General features: G+C 37.4%; 1 protein-coding gene across 1 annotated transcript in view; it reads left to right on the forward strand.

The window, feature by feature from the left end:
• Window positions 1-17,474, forward strand: part of BMPR1A (bone morphogenetic protein receptor type 1A) — a 104,665-nt gene that overhangs the window by 63,056 nt on the left and 24,135 nt on the right. The window contains exon 3 of the mRNA XM_072628565.1: window positions 9,622-9,832. Within this exon, the coding sequence (XP_072484666.1) occupies window positions 9,766-9,832 (67 nt within the window). The 5' untranslated portion in view covers window positions 9,622-9,765. The remainder of the gene's footprint in view (window positions 1-9,621; window positions 9,833-17,474) is intronic.

Below are 17,474 nucleotides of genomic sequence, written 5' to 3' on the forward strand. Positions count from 1 at the left end.
TGCAAAATTGAGGTCATCCATCCATAGCTTCCTTCTCTTCTCCAAATCTGTATTTCATTATGGTCTTAGCATTCTCTCTCTTCCTCTTCTTTGTCCCCATCTTGGAGAGAGAAATAATCCTCCTTACCTTGCTTATCCTTCTACTTGTTTGCTTGATATCTCACTCTTTTTTCTTCTTGAGTTTGATCATTGGTTATTTCCTACCTTCTGTTTTCCTTAAATTTTTTTTCTTATTTTTGCTGATTTTTGTTTTTATGTAATATTAATTTCTGAATAATTAAAACCATCCCTTTAGCATTTAAAAAGAGGATAAAATGCAGTTCACATCAAACCAACACATCAAACTAGTGTGACAGTATATGTAATATATAACCTCTATTTATCCATTGACTCCTTCCCTGCTATATAAATATGCCCAGAACTTTACCATCCTTAATCTTTGCTTTCCTTTATCATCCTCTAAAGCTAATTATCCTATATCTTTGCTATTTTCCACAGACTCTTAAAAAACCCCTGCTTATCTGCTGTTCGAGATACTTTCTCACCATCTACTTAGTTTATTCATTGCAGATTGACTTCTGTACTCACCACTCAACTGAAACTGTTCGTTCTAAGGTTACCAGTGGTCTTTCTGGCTATTAAATCCATTAATCTTTTCTCAGACCTCCTCTTCCTTGACCTTTCTACTTTGAATGACCTTGTTGATCATTTCTTTCTCGTGTCTACTATTTCCTCCCTGGGTCTTTGTGACACTACTCTCTTATAGTTCTCTTCTTTGGCTGATGGTATGCCATGTTCCATCTCTTATTCATGGATGTATCTGAAGATTCTATCTTGAGGTTTTTCTTCTTTTTTCACTACATTCATTCTATTATCTTTTCTATGCAGATGAATTCCAGATCTAGATATCCATATCTATGTATTTAGTCCTTGTCTTTCTCCTGAGGCCCATTACAGCAATACCACTGCTTTTGACTTCTCCTTGATGTGCCCTAATCATGTCCAAAACCAAACTCATCTTTCACTTTAAACCCACCCTTCCCTTTAAAGCTCTTATTTCTGTTGAGAATACTGTCATTCTTCTAGCCACTTAGGTTTGCTACCTAGTAATCATCCTTTACTTTTTATCCTAGGCAATAAGTTGGTACAGTGGATAGTACTGGACTTGAAGTCAAGAAGAGCCAAGTTCAAATATGGCTTTAGATACTTACTATGTGATCCTGGACATTCACTTTACCAGTCTGTATCTCAATCTTCTCATCTGTAAAATAGGAATCACAGTAGCATCTGTCTTAAGGGGTTGTTGTAAGGATCAAATGAGATAGTATTTGTAAAGTAATTTGCAAATTTGGAAGCACTATATAAATGCTAGTTATTATTTTTATTCTCCCCCAGTATCCACTCAGTTTCTAAGACTTAGTTTTTTCTGTTCCCTTCTCTCCCCTACCACTACAACCACACCATTTCATGCACTCCTGGACTATTGCAGTAGCCTCCTAAATAATTTCAAATTCTCTCTTCTAGTTTCTTTTCTCTCCAGTCCATCTTCCATATCTTGTAAATTGATATTCTTAAAAGTACAAGTCTGAACATGACATTTTTTTCCTGCTCCAAAAGTTTTTGTGGCTCCTCGTTTCCTCTGGGATAAAATATAAAATCCTTTGACATTTAAAGCTGTTTACAATCTAACTCCAGCCTGTCTTTCTAGATTGATTACTCATCTTTCTCCTTCATACACTACTTACTTACTATTCCCCATATGTAAAGTCTGACTTCTATGGAAGGAGGGATTTGAGCTCAGTCTTGGATCCAGGGAAGTTAAGAGGTGGAGGTAAGGGCAGAAGACCATTCCAGGAGTGGGGAAGAGCTGATGAAAAGGCCTGGAGTCAGGCATCTAGGAGGAGCTGTGAGTGGGCTAGTGGGCTCAATTGTCAAATTTGTGGAGAAGGAGCACAGTAAAAATACTGGGAAAAAGTAGGAAGGGATTGGGTTGTAAATAGCCTCAAATGCGAAATGAGGGACTTTTTTTTATTTGATCTTGGAGACAACAGGGAGGCACTGGAGTTTACCAAATCAGGGTGGAGTGAGAATGGGGTATATGACATGGTCAGACCTATGTTTTAAGAAAATCACTTTGGCAGCTTAATGAATAATGTATTGGAATATGGAAAGAGACAAAGGTGATGAGGCGCTGTACTGTAGTGGTGGCTATTAGTGGAGAAAAAGAATACTTCTGAGTGATGTTGTGAAGGTGGAAACAGCAAGCTTTGACAACAGTTTGGCTCTGTGGGGTGAGTTAGAGTGAGGAGGCCAAGGTGATATGTGAGCCTAGGTGACTGGCAAGGTGGTGGTACACCCAGTAGTTAAGATCTGGGAAAGGGGCAGAGGGAAGATTTGGGGGAAAGATTATGAGTTCTCTTTGGGACATGTTGAATTTGAGATGCCTAGATGTTCAAAAGGCAGTTGGTGATTGGAGATTGGAGCTTAGGAGAGAAACTGTGATGTTTTTATATTTGCCTTGATGACACTTTCAAATATCTCATTGCTCAATAATTGGGCTTAAAAATTTTTTTTAAAATAAATTTACTTATTTTCAGTTTTCAACATTCACTTCCACAAAATTTTGAATGTCAAATTTTCTCCCCATCTCTCCCCTCTCCCCACCCCAGGACAGTGTGTATTCTGACTGCCCTTTCCTACCATCTACCCTCCCTTCTATCACAGCCCTCCCTCCCCCATCCCCTTTCCTTCTACTTTTCTGTAGGGTAAGATAGATTTCTGTACCATTGCCTATATATCTTATTTCCTAATTGCATGTAAAGACAACCTCTAATATTCATTTTTAAAGCTTTGAGTTCCACATTCTCTTGCTTCCCCTCTCCCCACCCACCCTCATTGAGAAGACAAGCAATTTGATATAGGTTGTATATGTGTGGTCATGCAAAAGACCTCTGTAACAGTCATGTTGTGAAAGACTATTTCCCTCTATTCAGTTCTCTCCTTTGACCTGTCCCTCTGCAAAAGTGTTTGCTTCCAATTACCCCGTCCCCCAATCTGCCGTCTCTTCTTTTATTCCCATTCTTCCCCCTGCTTTCCTGTAGGGTAAGATCAACTTCCATACCCAACTGAGTGTGTATGCTATTTCCTACTGTAACCAAATCCATTGAAAGGAAAGCTGACTTATTTCCTCTCACCTTCCCCTTCTTCACCTCCATTGTAAAAGCTCTTTCTTGCTTCTTTTATGTAAGATGATACATTCTACCTCTCCTTTTCTCTTTCTTCTGGTACATTCCTTTCAACTCAATTTTCTTTTTTAGATAACATTCCTTCATATTCAGCTCACCCTGTGCTCTCTGTCACTCTCTATACATACATACAGACATACAGACATATATATATTATACACATACACACACATTTTCTCCAACTATCCTAATACTGAGAAAAGGTCTCATAAGTTACAAATATCATCTTTCCATTTAGGAATGTAAGCAGTTAAACTTTAATAAGTCCCTTATGGTTTCTCTTTCCTGTTTACTTTTTCATGCTTCTCTTGATTCTGGTATTTGAAAGTCAAATTTTCTGTTCAGCTGTGGGCTTTTCACCAAGAATGCTTGGAAGTTCTCTATTTCATTGAAGTTCCATTTTTTCCCCTGAAATACTCAATTTTGCTGGATAGGTGATTCTCTCTTTTAATCCTATCTCCTTTGACCTCTGGAATATCATATTCTAAGCCCTTTGATCCATTACTGTAGAAGCTGCTAAATCCCGTGTTATCCTGATTATATTTCCACAGTACTTGAATTGTTTCTTTTTGGCAGCTTATAATATTTTCTCCTTGACCTGGGAACTTTGGAATTTGGCTAAAATATTCCTAGGAGTTTTCCTTTTTGGGATCTCTTTCAGGAGGTGATCAGTGAATTCTTTCCATTTTTATTTTACCCTCTGGTTCTAAAATATCAGGTCAGTTTTCCTTGATACTTTTTTGGAAGATAATTTTTAGGCTCTTTTTTTTGATCATGGCTTTCAGATAGTCCAATAATTTTTAAATTATCTTCCCTAGATCTATTTTCTAGTTGTTTTTACAGTGAGATATTTCACATTTTATTCTATTTTTCATTTTTTGGTTATGTTTTATAATTTCTTGATTTCTCATGAAGTTATTATTAGTTTCCATTTGCTCCATTCTAATTTTTAAAGAATTATTTTCTTCAGTGAGCTTTTGGAGCTCTTTTTCCATTTGGCTCATTCTGCTTTTTAAGGCATTCTCTTCCTCGTTGACTTTGTGGACCTCTTTTGCCATTTGTGTTAGTCTAATTTTAAAGCTATTATTTTCTTCAGCATTTTGGGGAGTTTCCTTTAGCAAGCTGTTGACTCATTTTTCATGATTTTCTTGCATCACTCTCATTTCTCTTCCCAATTTTTCCTCTGCTTCTCTTGCTTGATTTTCAGAATCCTTTTTGATCTCTTCCATGTCCTGAGACCAATTCATATTTTTCTTAAGGCCTTGTGTGCAGGAGCTTTGACTTCGTTGTCTTCTCCTGGCTATATGTTTTGATCTTCCTTGTCATCAGTGATGTAAGAAAATACCTCTTCATCGAGAATGTAAGAATCTATAGTCTGTTTCTTCCCGCCCCTTCCCCCCACATTTGCTCATTTTCCCAGCCAGTTATTTGACTTTTGAGCTTTGCTAAGTGAAGGTCTCCAGAAGCAGCCTCCACTTCAGCAGTGGTTGTAGCCCTCAAGGCTAGGGTTGGGGCTGGACCACGGTCCCCTCTCAGCCAGGTAAGAGACCTTTCCCACTTACCTTTGAAGTTGTCTTTAGCATTTGTGGGTTGAGAAGTCTGGAATCCACAATAGCCACCTGTGATTCAGTCCACTAAGGCCTGCTCCTGCTCTGTTCATGCTAGTGCAACCCAAGCTGAACTGCCCTCTGCACTAAAAATTTGTTTTTAGCATAAGCCAATGGTCTTTTGATTTGGATAAATTTTTCCTTATCTTTAAAAAGGAAAACCCAATGCTACAATCATCATTTCTGCTTGTATGTTAAAACAGCTATTTTTTCTTGGGGGGGGGGGAGGGTAAGGTAAGGTAATTACATTGTACAAGACCCTTTAGATATCTTCACTTTATCTTGGAAAAAGAATTTAAAATTGACCTTGAACTAACAAATTGCTGTTGTAGGTGTTTACATGGATAGTTTTAAGCTTGTGGTTTGAAGGGTCCCTTTACACTTAACCTCCATTACTGGTCAGACAGGGTATAGATAAGTTATCACAAGTCTTTAATCTCTAAACAGTTCTCCAGCAGACAGCCTATTCCTGTCTCTGAATTTGCTTTTTGCATGTAAACAGTATTTTTTAAAAAGGAAACAAAGGCACCCAAAAGCCTGCCTTTTCCTTTTTTTTTTTTTAACTTTTCAGAAATGTGATAGGGTAGTAACAGTACTAATAACTTTTACCTTAGAAATTTGTCTCTTAAAACAACTTTCTCCTAGCTCTTGTTAACTAAAATTTGTAACCAGCTTCAACAGCTGTGCAAAAGAAAGATGTTTCTGTCCCTAGTTTGAGATTTTCTTATGGATGACTTTATTTGTCTTAATCTCTAGATAATTTCATTCTTTTTAAACCTTTCTAGAGTAAAGATTAATTTTCAAGATTCTGGATATTGCTCTTTTTAAAACTTTCTGGAGTAAAGATTAATTTTCAGGATTCTAGATATTGCTCATTGTTAAATGTGTGGTTGCACATCATTGCACTTGATCCTTATAATCCTCTCAGAAAAAACAAGTATTATCTACCTCAGTTTTATAGATGGGGAAACTAATGCTTGAAGATTAAGTGATTTGCTTGTGGTCACACAGGACTAACCTTAGGAGGAGGGCTCTTGTGCATAAGGGTGCAATGGACACTGAGCAAGTTAGGTTAGAAAACTAAGGGAAAACAAGGCCATGGAGAGAGAGAAAAATGCTATGAAGGAGAAAGAGTTGGCCCACAGTTAGAAAAGCCAAAGGAAGATTAAGAGAGGATGGGGCTGAGTACAAAGTCCATTAGATTTAGCAGCTAAGAGACTGTCTGGCATCTTAGAAAGAGCAATTTCAGTAGTAGAATGATCAAGAACCAGATTAAAAAGTGTTGAAAAGTGAGTGGGAGGTGAACAAGTAGGGATAAAAAGTATAGTCAGCTTTTCCTAAGAGTTTTTGGTGGAAAAGAAGAGATATAGAATGAAACACTGAGGAGATGTCAGGATCAGATGATGTTGAGGGGTGAAGTGATTCTAAGACCTTCCAGGTAGGAGAGGGGTGGGAAATTTCAGGAGACAGGAAGAAGTTTGAGAAAACCTCTAGAGTGCAGGATGAAGATTTTTTTTGGGGGGGCAGTGCTTTCTTCTGTTTCTACCCCTACCTGTCTGACTGCAACTTCTTGGGCTCCTTTGTTAGATCTTCATGCAAGTCATGCCCACTAATCATAGGCATCTTCCAATGCTTGATCTTGGGTTCTCTTCATTTCTCTCTCTCTGTATTATTTCATTTAGTGATCTCATCAGCTCCCATGGATTCAGTTATCATCTCTATGTTAATGATTCCCATATCTTTTTATCCAACCAAGACTTCTTTCTTACATCTCTCACTGCCTGTTAAACATCTCAAACCATATGCTTCATAGACATCTTAAACTCAGCATTCCAAAACTAAATTTATTACCTTTCTCTCTCACTATTCCCTCTTACTTGTCAAGACCATCACCATCTTTCTAGTTCCATCTATGTTCATATCCTACAGGTCATCCTGATCTCCTCCCTCCCTTTCATCCCAGTCTCTTGCCAAGTCCTATCAGTTGTGCCTTTATAACATCTCTCATATATGTATACCTCCTTCTCTTTTCTTTTTTTTTTTTATTATTTTTTATTTTTTTTATTTTGTATTGTTTAACAATCACTGCCATACAATTGTGATTTTATCCCCCCCACCTACCCCCCACTCCCCCCTCCCTCCCCACGACTGCATACAATTCTGTATAGATTCTACATATACTTTCCTATTGAGTATATTTTCACTATAGTCATGCTATGTAGTCAGACTAAGATAAATGAAAGAAATCGTATAACAAATCAGAACATGATACACAAACACATACACATACACAAACATGATCTGCTACAATATGTGAGTGACTTCCATATTTCTCTCTCTGAGTGTGGCAGGCATTTTGCCTTGAGATCCTCCATTGGGATTTTTTTTTTTTTTGGTAGTAAGTTCTTGTGTTATTACAAAAATCTAAGTCTACCAGAAAAAACTCTCACACACTGTGGTTGTTGCTGTGCATAAAGTTCTCCTGGTTCTGCTCCTTTCACTCAGCATCAGGTCATATAAGTCCTTCCAGGCCTCTCTGAAGTCTTCTTGTTCATCATTTCTTATGGCACAATAGTACTCCATTACTCCTTCTCTTTTCTTGACAGTCCCACTATACTGATGTGGGATCTCATCACCTTACATCTGGATGATTGTAACATCTTTCTGACTGATCTCTCCCTGCATCAGGTCTCTTTTCATGCCAATACATCATCTTCTTAGTTATCAGATTGCTTTTCTCAAAGTGCAGATCTGATCCTGTCACCCCCATCCCCCGTCAATGAACTCCACTAGTTACTTATCACTTCTGGCATCAACATAGAGTTATATCATATGAAGAATAACAGTAGAGGTGTCCAGAACGTTGCAAGACAGGATTCAAGGAAAGGGCCAGCAGTGAAACTCACATTTTCAACTGTTTCTATACAGTTGGAAAAAAAATTACAAGACATGACTAGCTGGCAGAGTAAACTTAGAGATTCATCCTATTCCAAGGAAGCAAGTTTGACACTGGGACTTTGTCGGATGAATAGAAAATGACTTTGGAAGAGCATATTCAAAAAGAATAGGATTCTTTTAGAAGGAGGGAATGGGGAGCGGAGTAACATTGTAAGGAGATGAGTTCATGTGAAGTGACCCAGCAAGCAGAGAGGAAGAAACAGGTAAAAATGACAGAAGTAGAAAAGGAAGCCATTTGTTGACATTGTGGACAACAGTGCAGATTTAAAAGCTGAGGAAAGCACCCACTGACTGCCAGGAATGAGGGAGGTTTCACTTCTGTGGATACTCATCTCTTGTTCAAAACAAAGCAATTAAATAATTTCTTGACTTGCCTCAGTGATTGTTTCTTCCTTCAAAAAGTGAAGGAACTAAGTAGGGGAACTTCTAGTCTAGATCCAGTTTTCACCAAATAGGAGAAACTGATTGTTGGGCTGTAAATAATATGATAAAGTGACCATGGCATCTTAGAATTCATGGTTAAGAAGGATAGGAAACCTGGGTATATTCTGACATGTATTTGGGGACAGAAGATTTCAGAATTTTCAAAAAAGGATAGAATCCCATGGAATCAAATTTTTATAAAAGTCACCCCAGGAGAACAGAATCAGGTGAGGGGACTGGGACTTTTGTTTTAAATGAGGTAGGAGATTTCCTAGCGAGGAAACTTCCCCTAGGAATGCAGGCCAGCAACTTCTCTTCAGCTTGTAAACAAACAAAAATGTTTTGCTCTAACAAAGAGTGTTGTGTATGATTTTGTGAAATTCTGCTACATAGTTTGTGCTTTTTAAAAAGTTTATATTAAATTTAAGAACCTATATAAAATTGTTCTCTATTGTGTCCTCTTTCTAAACTTGAAAAATTTTCTTTTGTGCTTTTAAAATGTTTTTGTTGATGTTATTTTTCTATCACCCTCTAACTTTCTGCCTTCCCTCACCTCCACTAATAAGTACAGTCAAACAAAAGAAATCAATGCAGTTGGTCAGTTTTGAGAATGTGCATCTTATTTTCCATCTCTAGTCCACCTCCTCTCTGCTATGTGATACAACTTAAAAGCCTTTGAAAGACTGACAGATAGGACTTGAATGTGTAGAAATAGCCTTTGTTTTTGTTAGCTATGTTGTTGTTGTTTTCTTGACATTTAAGAATTTTAAATGTGACTCTAAATTAATTAATAATGGCTCTAAAAAAAGCACCATTGGAAAGAATTTCCATAATGTTTTTGCAGTTTGATCCAGTTTATTTAATTTTCTTAAGATTATTTTTTTAAAAAATGCTGATAGAGCCAGTTAGACATGATTTATAGTCAGGTGGACTTGCTTTTTCAGGTAACACTATTTGTGGAAACTAGTCAAGATCTTTTTATAGTTGAATACTTGTTGTTAGGCTCTGGCTCACTTAAAGAAAACATGATGAAATTTTTGAAGGTCTGTTTAGCCTGACTCTATATCTGGTTGTATTTAAGGTTAACTCAAAGGCTAGCTATTCCTACCGAGTTTTGAGTGATTCTTAAATGTTTTCTTAAACAGTAATGCTCAGATGCTTTCAATAGTATATATATTGCTTTAAAATCTAAGTTAGTAAATCATGTTTAAAGCAGCTCTTAAAATCAGAGCGGCTTATATCAAGGAACAAAAAGAGATCTTTACATTGTTTCAGTTGCATCTAGTCTTTTGAAAACACGTTTTTGCATTATTTCTCCCTTTCTTGGTTTGAGAAATCTTGATAGCATTTAAGTTTACTCACTACCTTACTTTTGTTTTTTCTTTCAGGAAGCAGGAAACAGCAGTAGAAGTTGGAATAATTGTCAAACTATTGCAGGCAGAATTTCATCAAACAGACGAGCTTAAAATTTATCGAGTAACAAGACTTGTTGCTCAGGGGGACAGTTCACAGAGAAGATTAAAAACTGAACAATGACTCAGCTAAGCATTTACATCACGTTTTTGGGAGCCTATCTGCTCGTCATTTTTTATGTTCAAGGTAAGCCCATCTTCACATAAACATTCTTTTCTCCATTTTTGGCAGTAAAATAATGAAATCATATTAATTGTGATCCTTTTCATTTCAAATCTTGTATGCTACAGAGAAAACTTACTTCTTACTGAACCAAGTTGCTTGTATGGCTCCTTTTTAGTAGGAGCCATTGTTAGAAAACTGACTCTTAATAAGAGGCACAAAGCAGAAAAGAGCTAAATAGGTCCTCTCTATGACTTGAATAATTAAATATTTAAAATGATTATCACTAGTAAAAATCCTTTGCCCTTAGAACAAAGAATAAATATGAATTTTATGAAAAATGTTATTTTTTCACAATAAAGATACTTTTGAAATTTTGTTAGAGCTCCAACTATGTTTCTATAGTCAGAGTGTTGTAATGTCTTTAGCTAGGTTTTAAAGCCACTATATAGTTTTGCTGTTTATTGTGTGTTTAAAGTTTCCGAATAGGAAACTGGTAATGATGGTGAGGAGTAGCCTATTTGGTTTTGCACAGTTTCCTGAATAGTTTGGTTAGGATAAGATTTAAAACATAAAGGAAGTCTTCATTTCATAAAAAGGTTTTAAACCTTTATCTTTACTCCATTTAGTAGGCTACTCAGTAATAAAAAGCTGTTCTTTTCCTAAGTTTGTGCTGAGTGTTGAGGTGTAGTATTTCAACAACAAGTTGACCAGGGTTCACCATAAAAATGTTGCTGAATGGTACCTGTGAGTATCTATTTCCTTTATATTCTTTGGCATATAATTTGCTAATTAACTTGGTTAGAATACAAAACTGTCCTAAAATAACCTTTTTTTGAAAAACCAAGATTATGTAATATATAAATTCTTTCATAAGACAACTTGGAATGTGAATCTCGGTCTTTTTATAAACCAAAAATTGTATAATCGATAGTGAGATTTATTGTTAGATCCTCCTCCTCTCTCCCCAAAAGTTTACCATCCTGACGTTTTAAAAATAAAGCTTTATATACCACCTTATAGTCACTCAGTTTTCCCCAGTATTCCTCTTTCTTCACTTCCCAGAAAGCCATCCCATAGAACAATATTTTTTAGGAAATAGGAGAAAGGAAAAAATCAGCATGTCTGATCTGTACATCAAGAAAGTTTTAAAATATATGTATTTCACAACATGTGTGGACCTTCTGGTAGTGTGGGAGAATCTTTTAATATTTTTTCTTTCAAGTCATTCTTGTTCTTTATAGTTTTGCAATTTTCATCATTGATACTTTATTGTGCTTGTTCTTTCTGTTTATATTATTCATTGTGTATATTGTTTTCTTGGCTCTCCTTATTTCACTCTTCATTATTCATTCATATAAATCTTTCTATCCTTCTCTGTCTTCATATTCCCAGTTTCCTACAGTACAGCAACCCATTATTGTTACATACCACAATCTGTTTTGTCATTTCCCAATTGGTAGGTATTGACTTTGTTTCCAATTCTTTGTTATCACAAAAAAGTATGCTATAAACATTTTGGTGTCTATGAGTCTGTCTTTAATCTGTTAGCCTGTGATTAAATTGATTCTTGATTATTAAAATTCATAATGGAAAAGTCCAGTGAGAATTGAACTTTCTTGATAACTGAAAGTAAACCCATTATTCCTTTTCTTTTTGAAAAGTCAATTGTGAAATTTTTATTTGATCAGTAGGTTGTAATTGGTTCAGATCAAAGTCCCTGTGACTTTCAGAGTTGGGATTGGATTCTTTAAGTAGCTCCTGCACTTCCAGACTGTGTGAAATGGAAAACCCAGTCTAAAAACATTTTTTCATTATGGTTCATAAATTTGGTTATCTGAATAATTTTAAGTATGCCATGTGCTAACTTTTAAATCTGTAACTAAAATTTTTTTCAGCAGGTAAGAAAGCATGCAAACTTTATTTGGGTTATAAAATAGGTGGTCAGGATAAAGCTTGAACTTCACATGTGCAATATCTCATGTATTAGACTACTAACTGACTGGACACATGGATCATGACATTTGTAGATTCAAAGAGATTTTTAAAAATGATTCATAGTTGTTTTTCTTTAAGAAATATGTTAGGGATTACCTCCAAGTTGAAATATACTGTACCAAATCTGCCATCAGCATGAAGACTTTTATATAGTGAGCTACCAGAAATATAGACTTTGGAGGAAGAACTCAATGGCATGACAAGATAGGAGAAAAGCAAGATGATGATCCCTGTTGGAAGCAAACATTCTTTCCTCCGATCATCATTTAGTAACTCAGGAAGATTTAAGGGACCTTCTTCATAATCTTAAATTACTCAGAAATCATAGATGGAATCTCTTGCCACAGTGTACCAACATATATTCAAAATGTAGTTTCTCTTGAGCATCATTAAGTATGAAAGTGTTTTGGCATATCTGTGTGGATAGTGCTTATTCTTTTACTAGGATTACTCCTTGGGTCTACTCAGAGCTGCTGCTTTATTTGTGAATGGGTCTACATTCAGAAAAAAAAATTCTTAAAAAAACAGTGACTTCAAAGGGAAGAAATTATTTCAGGTAGTGAAAATGTGGTAAACCAATTACTGGCTAGACCTGAGTGAGTTTAATTGCCCCTACATATTAAACTTTGTTAAATGTAAACTTTTCTCCAGGTGATGATTGGAAATAACACAATCATCTCTGAAATGGTACAACCATTATGTGAGAAACAAATTTCCATGAATCAATGAGATTGAGGACTCATAAATATTTCCTGTAATTTCAATGAGGGAATTGATGAAAGGTATGAAAATGGTGAGGTTCCCCAAATGCTGTCTTTTAGAGATGACTTTTTGCTGCTTTCACTAAGTCTTGGAATACTACAGAACCTTTTTCCTTTTCAATTTTATTTTAATTAATATCTTATGTTTTTACATTTTCATCTCGGCATATATTCCTCCTCTCTGTCTTCCTCATAAAGCCATCCCTAAAAGAAAGATGTAAAAAAGGAGAGAAAAAAATCACTTCAGCAAAACTCTTCAACTCATTGATCTCTTCTTACAGTCTATGGTGTCCCATGTCTGCAATGAAGGGAACATCAGGCTTTTTCAGAGCCTTCTAAGTGAGATCTGCAAGAGCTTGAAAGAATTCAACCTAACAAATCATTCACAACACATGGATAAAAAGAAAGCCTATTGCCCAAATTAAAATACATTCGGATAGACAATCTAATGATGCAGTTCATTAGTACATTTATCTTGGATTTGAATTTGCTTGCAAAGTGATCTAGAATGGTGCAGGAGGAAGGAAGCACACAGGGTATCTTCGGGGAATAATGTAGCATTTTTAGCAGCGGATCCCAAGCTCCTCTCTGAAATAAGGAATGACAATGAGGAGTTGAGGATGACACCAAGGCTGCAAGCTGGGGCAGGGCTGAGAAGTGGTGGAACCTTTGACAGTAATAGGAGAATTTAGGAATAAAAGGTTTGGGTAAAAGGATAATGAGGTTAACTTTAGACATGTTGATTTAAGATGTTTGTGGGTCACTGAGGTGTCTAAATAGGCAGTTGCAGAAGGGAAACTAGAGGTCAGGAGAGAGGTTAGGACTGGACAAGCAAATCTGAGAGTCATGTATAGAGATGATAACAGAATGGGAACTAGAAGAATATGGGAAGGTTATCAAGTTATCAAGCGAAGTTATCAAGTCTTAGCAGTTTTACTTTTGTAGCATTTCTCACATGCATTCCCTTCTCTCTGGCTTCCAAGGCTACCACCTTGGTGAAGCCCTCCTCACCTCATGTGGTAGCTATGGCAGTTGCCTGCTGGAGGGTCTTTGTGACTCACCTCGAGGGGACGCAAACCCCACTTGAATCTATCCTCCACTCAGCTCTCAAATTGTTCTCTCTAAAGTGCAGATCTTCTCCTCCTCCTCCCCCCGTCTCTCTCTCTCTCTCTCTCTCTCTCTCTCTCTCTCTCTCTCTCTCTCTCTCTCTCTCTCTCTCTCTCTCTCTGTCACACACACACACACACACACACACACAAACACACACACACTAAAAACCTCTAGTGCCTCTATTATCTCTAGTATCAAATAGAAAATCCTGTTTGGATTTTAAAGCCCTTCACAGTCTAGCCCCTTTCCAGTCTTTTTATATCTTACTTTCCTCCACATCCAGTGACACTGGGCTCCTTGTTGATCCTCTCACAAGGCACCCTATTTCCTTATTCTGGGCATTGTCATTGGTAGCCTCCAGGTTTAGAATGCCCTTTCTCTTCATTTCTGTCTCCCAGCTTCCAGGGTTTCCTTCAGGTTTTAGCTAAAGCTCTACATTATGCAAGAAACCCTTCCTCCCTTAATTTTAGTGATCTTAATCCCTCTGAGATTACCCCCAATTTATACTGAATATATTTTGTTAATTGTTAACTACTAATTAATACATAGTAATTTTTGTATTATCTCCTCCCCTTAGACTGAAGTTCCTTGAGAATAGGGACTATTTTTTGCCTTTCTTTGTATCCCTATCACTTAAAACAGTGTCTGGTGCATAAAAAATGCTTAGTAAATGCTGACTGACAGTCTGATTGACTTTCCTGTGGTTACCTAGTTACTTAGTATCAAAGACGGATTTTGAACCTATGCTTCTCCTGACTTCAGGTCTGGACTATTCCACACTCTCAGTTTCCAAAGAGTTGAACACCACAGTCTCCAAACGAATAAAAATTGAGGGTAATTCATTGGGTACTAGAAAGATCTGTAGTAAGCATTAACAGACTGCAAAATATTATCCATGATAACTTGCACAAAAGCCAGCAAAAGATGTCAATCCAGAGCATGTATAAAAAGGAGGTGTACCAGTTATGGAGTGAGAGAGAGGTGTAATTGATGGACAGTTTGAGTGCCGTACTTTTATCCCTGGAATGCTAAGACCTAGAATTGGAACTCTGGTGTGTTGAGTAGATGTTCTGTGGAGGACTAGGGTAGTACAGGATGAGATGTGGATAGGTTACAGTCTGCATTTCTAGATGGAGTACCATCACTACTGAGATCCTAGATTAGTCACACCACACATGCACCTGCAGTGATAGAGGGAGTTTCCTACCCTAACAACTCACAGTTCTGGATCACCATACATGTAATCATATTTATTGGTATTTATGATTTGATCTGAATTTGAGTTTGTTGATTTAGGGAATTCCCAGTGAAGAAACTTCTTTCAGTACCCATCTGCAGCTGCTTTACAGATCTAGTCAAGGAGTTGCCTAGTACACTGAGAGGGTGCGTAAGTTGCCTGGGGCCACACAGCCTGTATGCATCAGAAGTTTGACTTGTACTTGCACCCAAGTCTTTCTGACTGTGAGACTTGCTTCCTAATCCTTACACACCATGCTGTATTATAAATTCTTCTCACTATTAAAAAGTTTTTAACTTGACTAATATTATATATGTGAGATCTTTGTTCTGTGACCTAATAGACATACTGGTAGGGGACCTGAATCATATCAGTCTTGATAATCTTCTATAAATGAAAACAAATGACAGAAAGAAGTTGGAATTAAATAGAATGATGGCCCATAGATTCAACCTCTGTCTGTATACTTGAGGAATTCAACATACAGGTGGATATCTGTTCAAATACCTCACCTTTTAGGACCTGTACCTTCTCTTTAGCTTGGTCACTCAGAGGGATGGTTAACCCTCAATCTTGTCATCCTCCATTATACCATGTGTTCACAGTCCTGAAGTCTGAGATTCCCTTGTGTTACGTTCACTTCTTCTTCTCTCACCTTTTCTATACTTAATTCTTACCACAATCTCAAGTCATTTGACTCCTTGCTTTATAAGTTCATCATCCTTTCTTTGACCCCACTTGACTTCAGTTTTCAGTTTTTGCCCTACCATACAGATGGAGTTACCTCTTTACTCTGTTTCCATCCTCCATTCTGAAACTTAGACCTTTGCATCTTCTAGCATCTGTCTTCTTATCCCATACTGATGTGTGGCTGAGTATTACTAGACAAAGTCATGCAGGTGCCACATTCCAACTAGATCTTGCCAACTAATACCAGCTTTGCCCTGATTGACTACAGAATCATTTTTTTCTTCTCCCTTGAAGGACTCTCACTTTACATGGCATCTTTTCTAAGCCCCTTGTCTTCATGGTCATCTATCCTGCCATCTGCCTTTCTGTCTGCGGAGAAGATCTCCCTCCTACTTTATCAAGAAAAGAAAGACCAGACGTTGTAAGCACTCTCTTCTTCTTGGTTGTATGCATCAGCTCTCCTCAAAGCATCGTTTCCCACTTTGTCTTACTTTACTCCAGTCCTTAAGCTAATCATCTTCTCATTGCTGTTCCCCCCAAATGGTAACTTCTATTTAACTTCCATATTTCAAAGGCAGGCACAGCATTCTTAGAGGTTTATGACCTCAGCATTAGCCTTAACTCTCCACTGTCCCTTACCCCACAGATCCAGGCAGTTGCCACATCTTTATACCTCCATACCATGTCTTCCCTGACTCCATTCTATTTATGTAGCTGCTACCTCAGTTCAGAGCCTTTTGCTGGACTCTTGCAACGCCCTAATTGTTCTCCCTGCCTTAAATTCTTGTCCACTTGCACTTATCCTCTGTCCCAGAGTTTTGAGGTTTGCAAAGCACTTTACCCAAGTTAATTAATTTGATTCTTATCAACAGCCTTTTGATAATGTCCCGTTTTACAGATGAGAACATGGAGGCAAACAGAAATTAAATGACTTGTTCAGGATCACGCAGCTAATGAGTGTGTTTGAATTTGAATTTACTTCTTCCTGATTATAGACCTAGTGCTCACATATGCGTGCTAGGACCTGGGGATAGGAAGATAACATAATATGTAAAAAATCCTGGCTCTATAGGAGCTTACACTCTACAGGGAAAAAAACAGGTAGAAATAGAAGTATATTACACACACACACACACACACACACACGCACACACACACACACACAATGAGGGGTTCTGTAAGGAATGTTAAAAGATATTTGTGAAGGCAGTATAGTAATGAGGATACAAACATCTTCCCCAAAGTTTGTGTGACACATTCTTTCAGAAGTACACAGAGTCCATAGGAAGTGAACTCAGAGAGCACATGGCACAAGGGCAGCTTGATTCTTTGTTGCTGGAAACCTTTTCTCCCAGTCATTAGGTGTTCAAGCAGCTCCTTTGAAGCACGGTGAATCTGTGCCCCTCTGCCCTTGGCTTCCACTGCACATATGCTGCCAGGTGACCTAAGGGTGCCTCTAAGACATGGATGAAGAGAGAGTCAATGGGCACGTTCTTATGTGCTAGGTACAGTGCTAAGCACTGGGGATGACGAAAAAAGACAAAAGACAACCGCTGCCCTCAAGGAGCTCACTATCTGGTGGGGAGATAGGAAAACTAAAATCTTCTGCACCTTTTGCTTGCAAAGTCCCCTTCCAACTAAAGGGCAGAGCCCAGGCCTCTTTTCCTATACACTCCATCCCCCCACCAGGTGGTTACTCCTCAGAAATGTCACACATGCTCCAATTTCTGGATATCAGTTTCTTTTAAACTCAACTTGGTAATTTTTGGATGATCCCTGTGGCATGGCCAAATAATGCAAAATTATTCTAATTTGAAGGCCTTTTAATACTTACTCTAAAATATGTGAGAGATTGATTTATCTACTTAAG

Source organism: Notamacropus eugenii, chromosome 1 (assembly GCF_028372415.1).
Source record: "Notamacropus eugenii isolate mMacEug1 chromosome 1, mMacEug1.pri_v2, whole genome shotgun sequence".
NCBI classification, from domain to species: Eukaryota; Metazoa; Chordata; class Mammalia; order Diprotodontia; family Macropodidae; genus Notamacropus; species Notamacropus eugenii.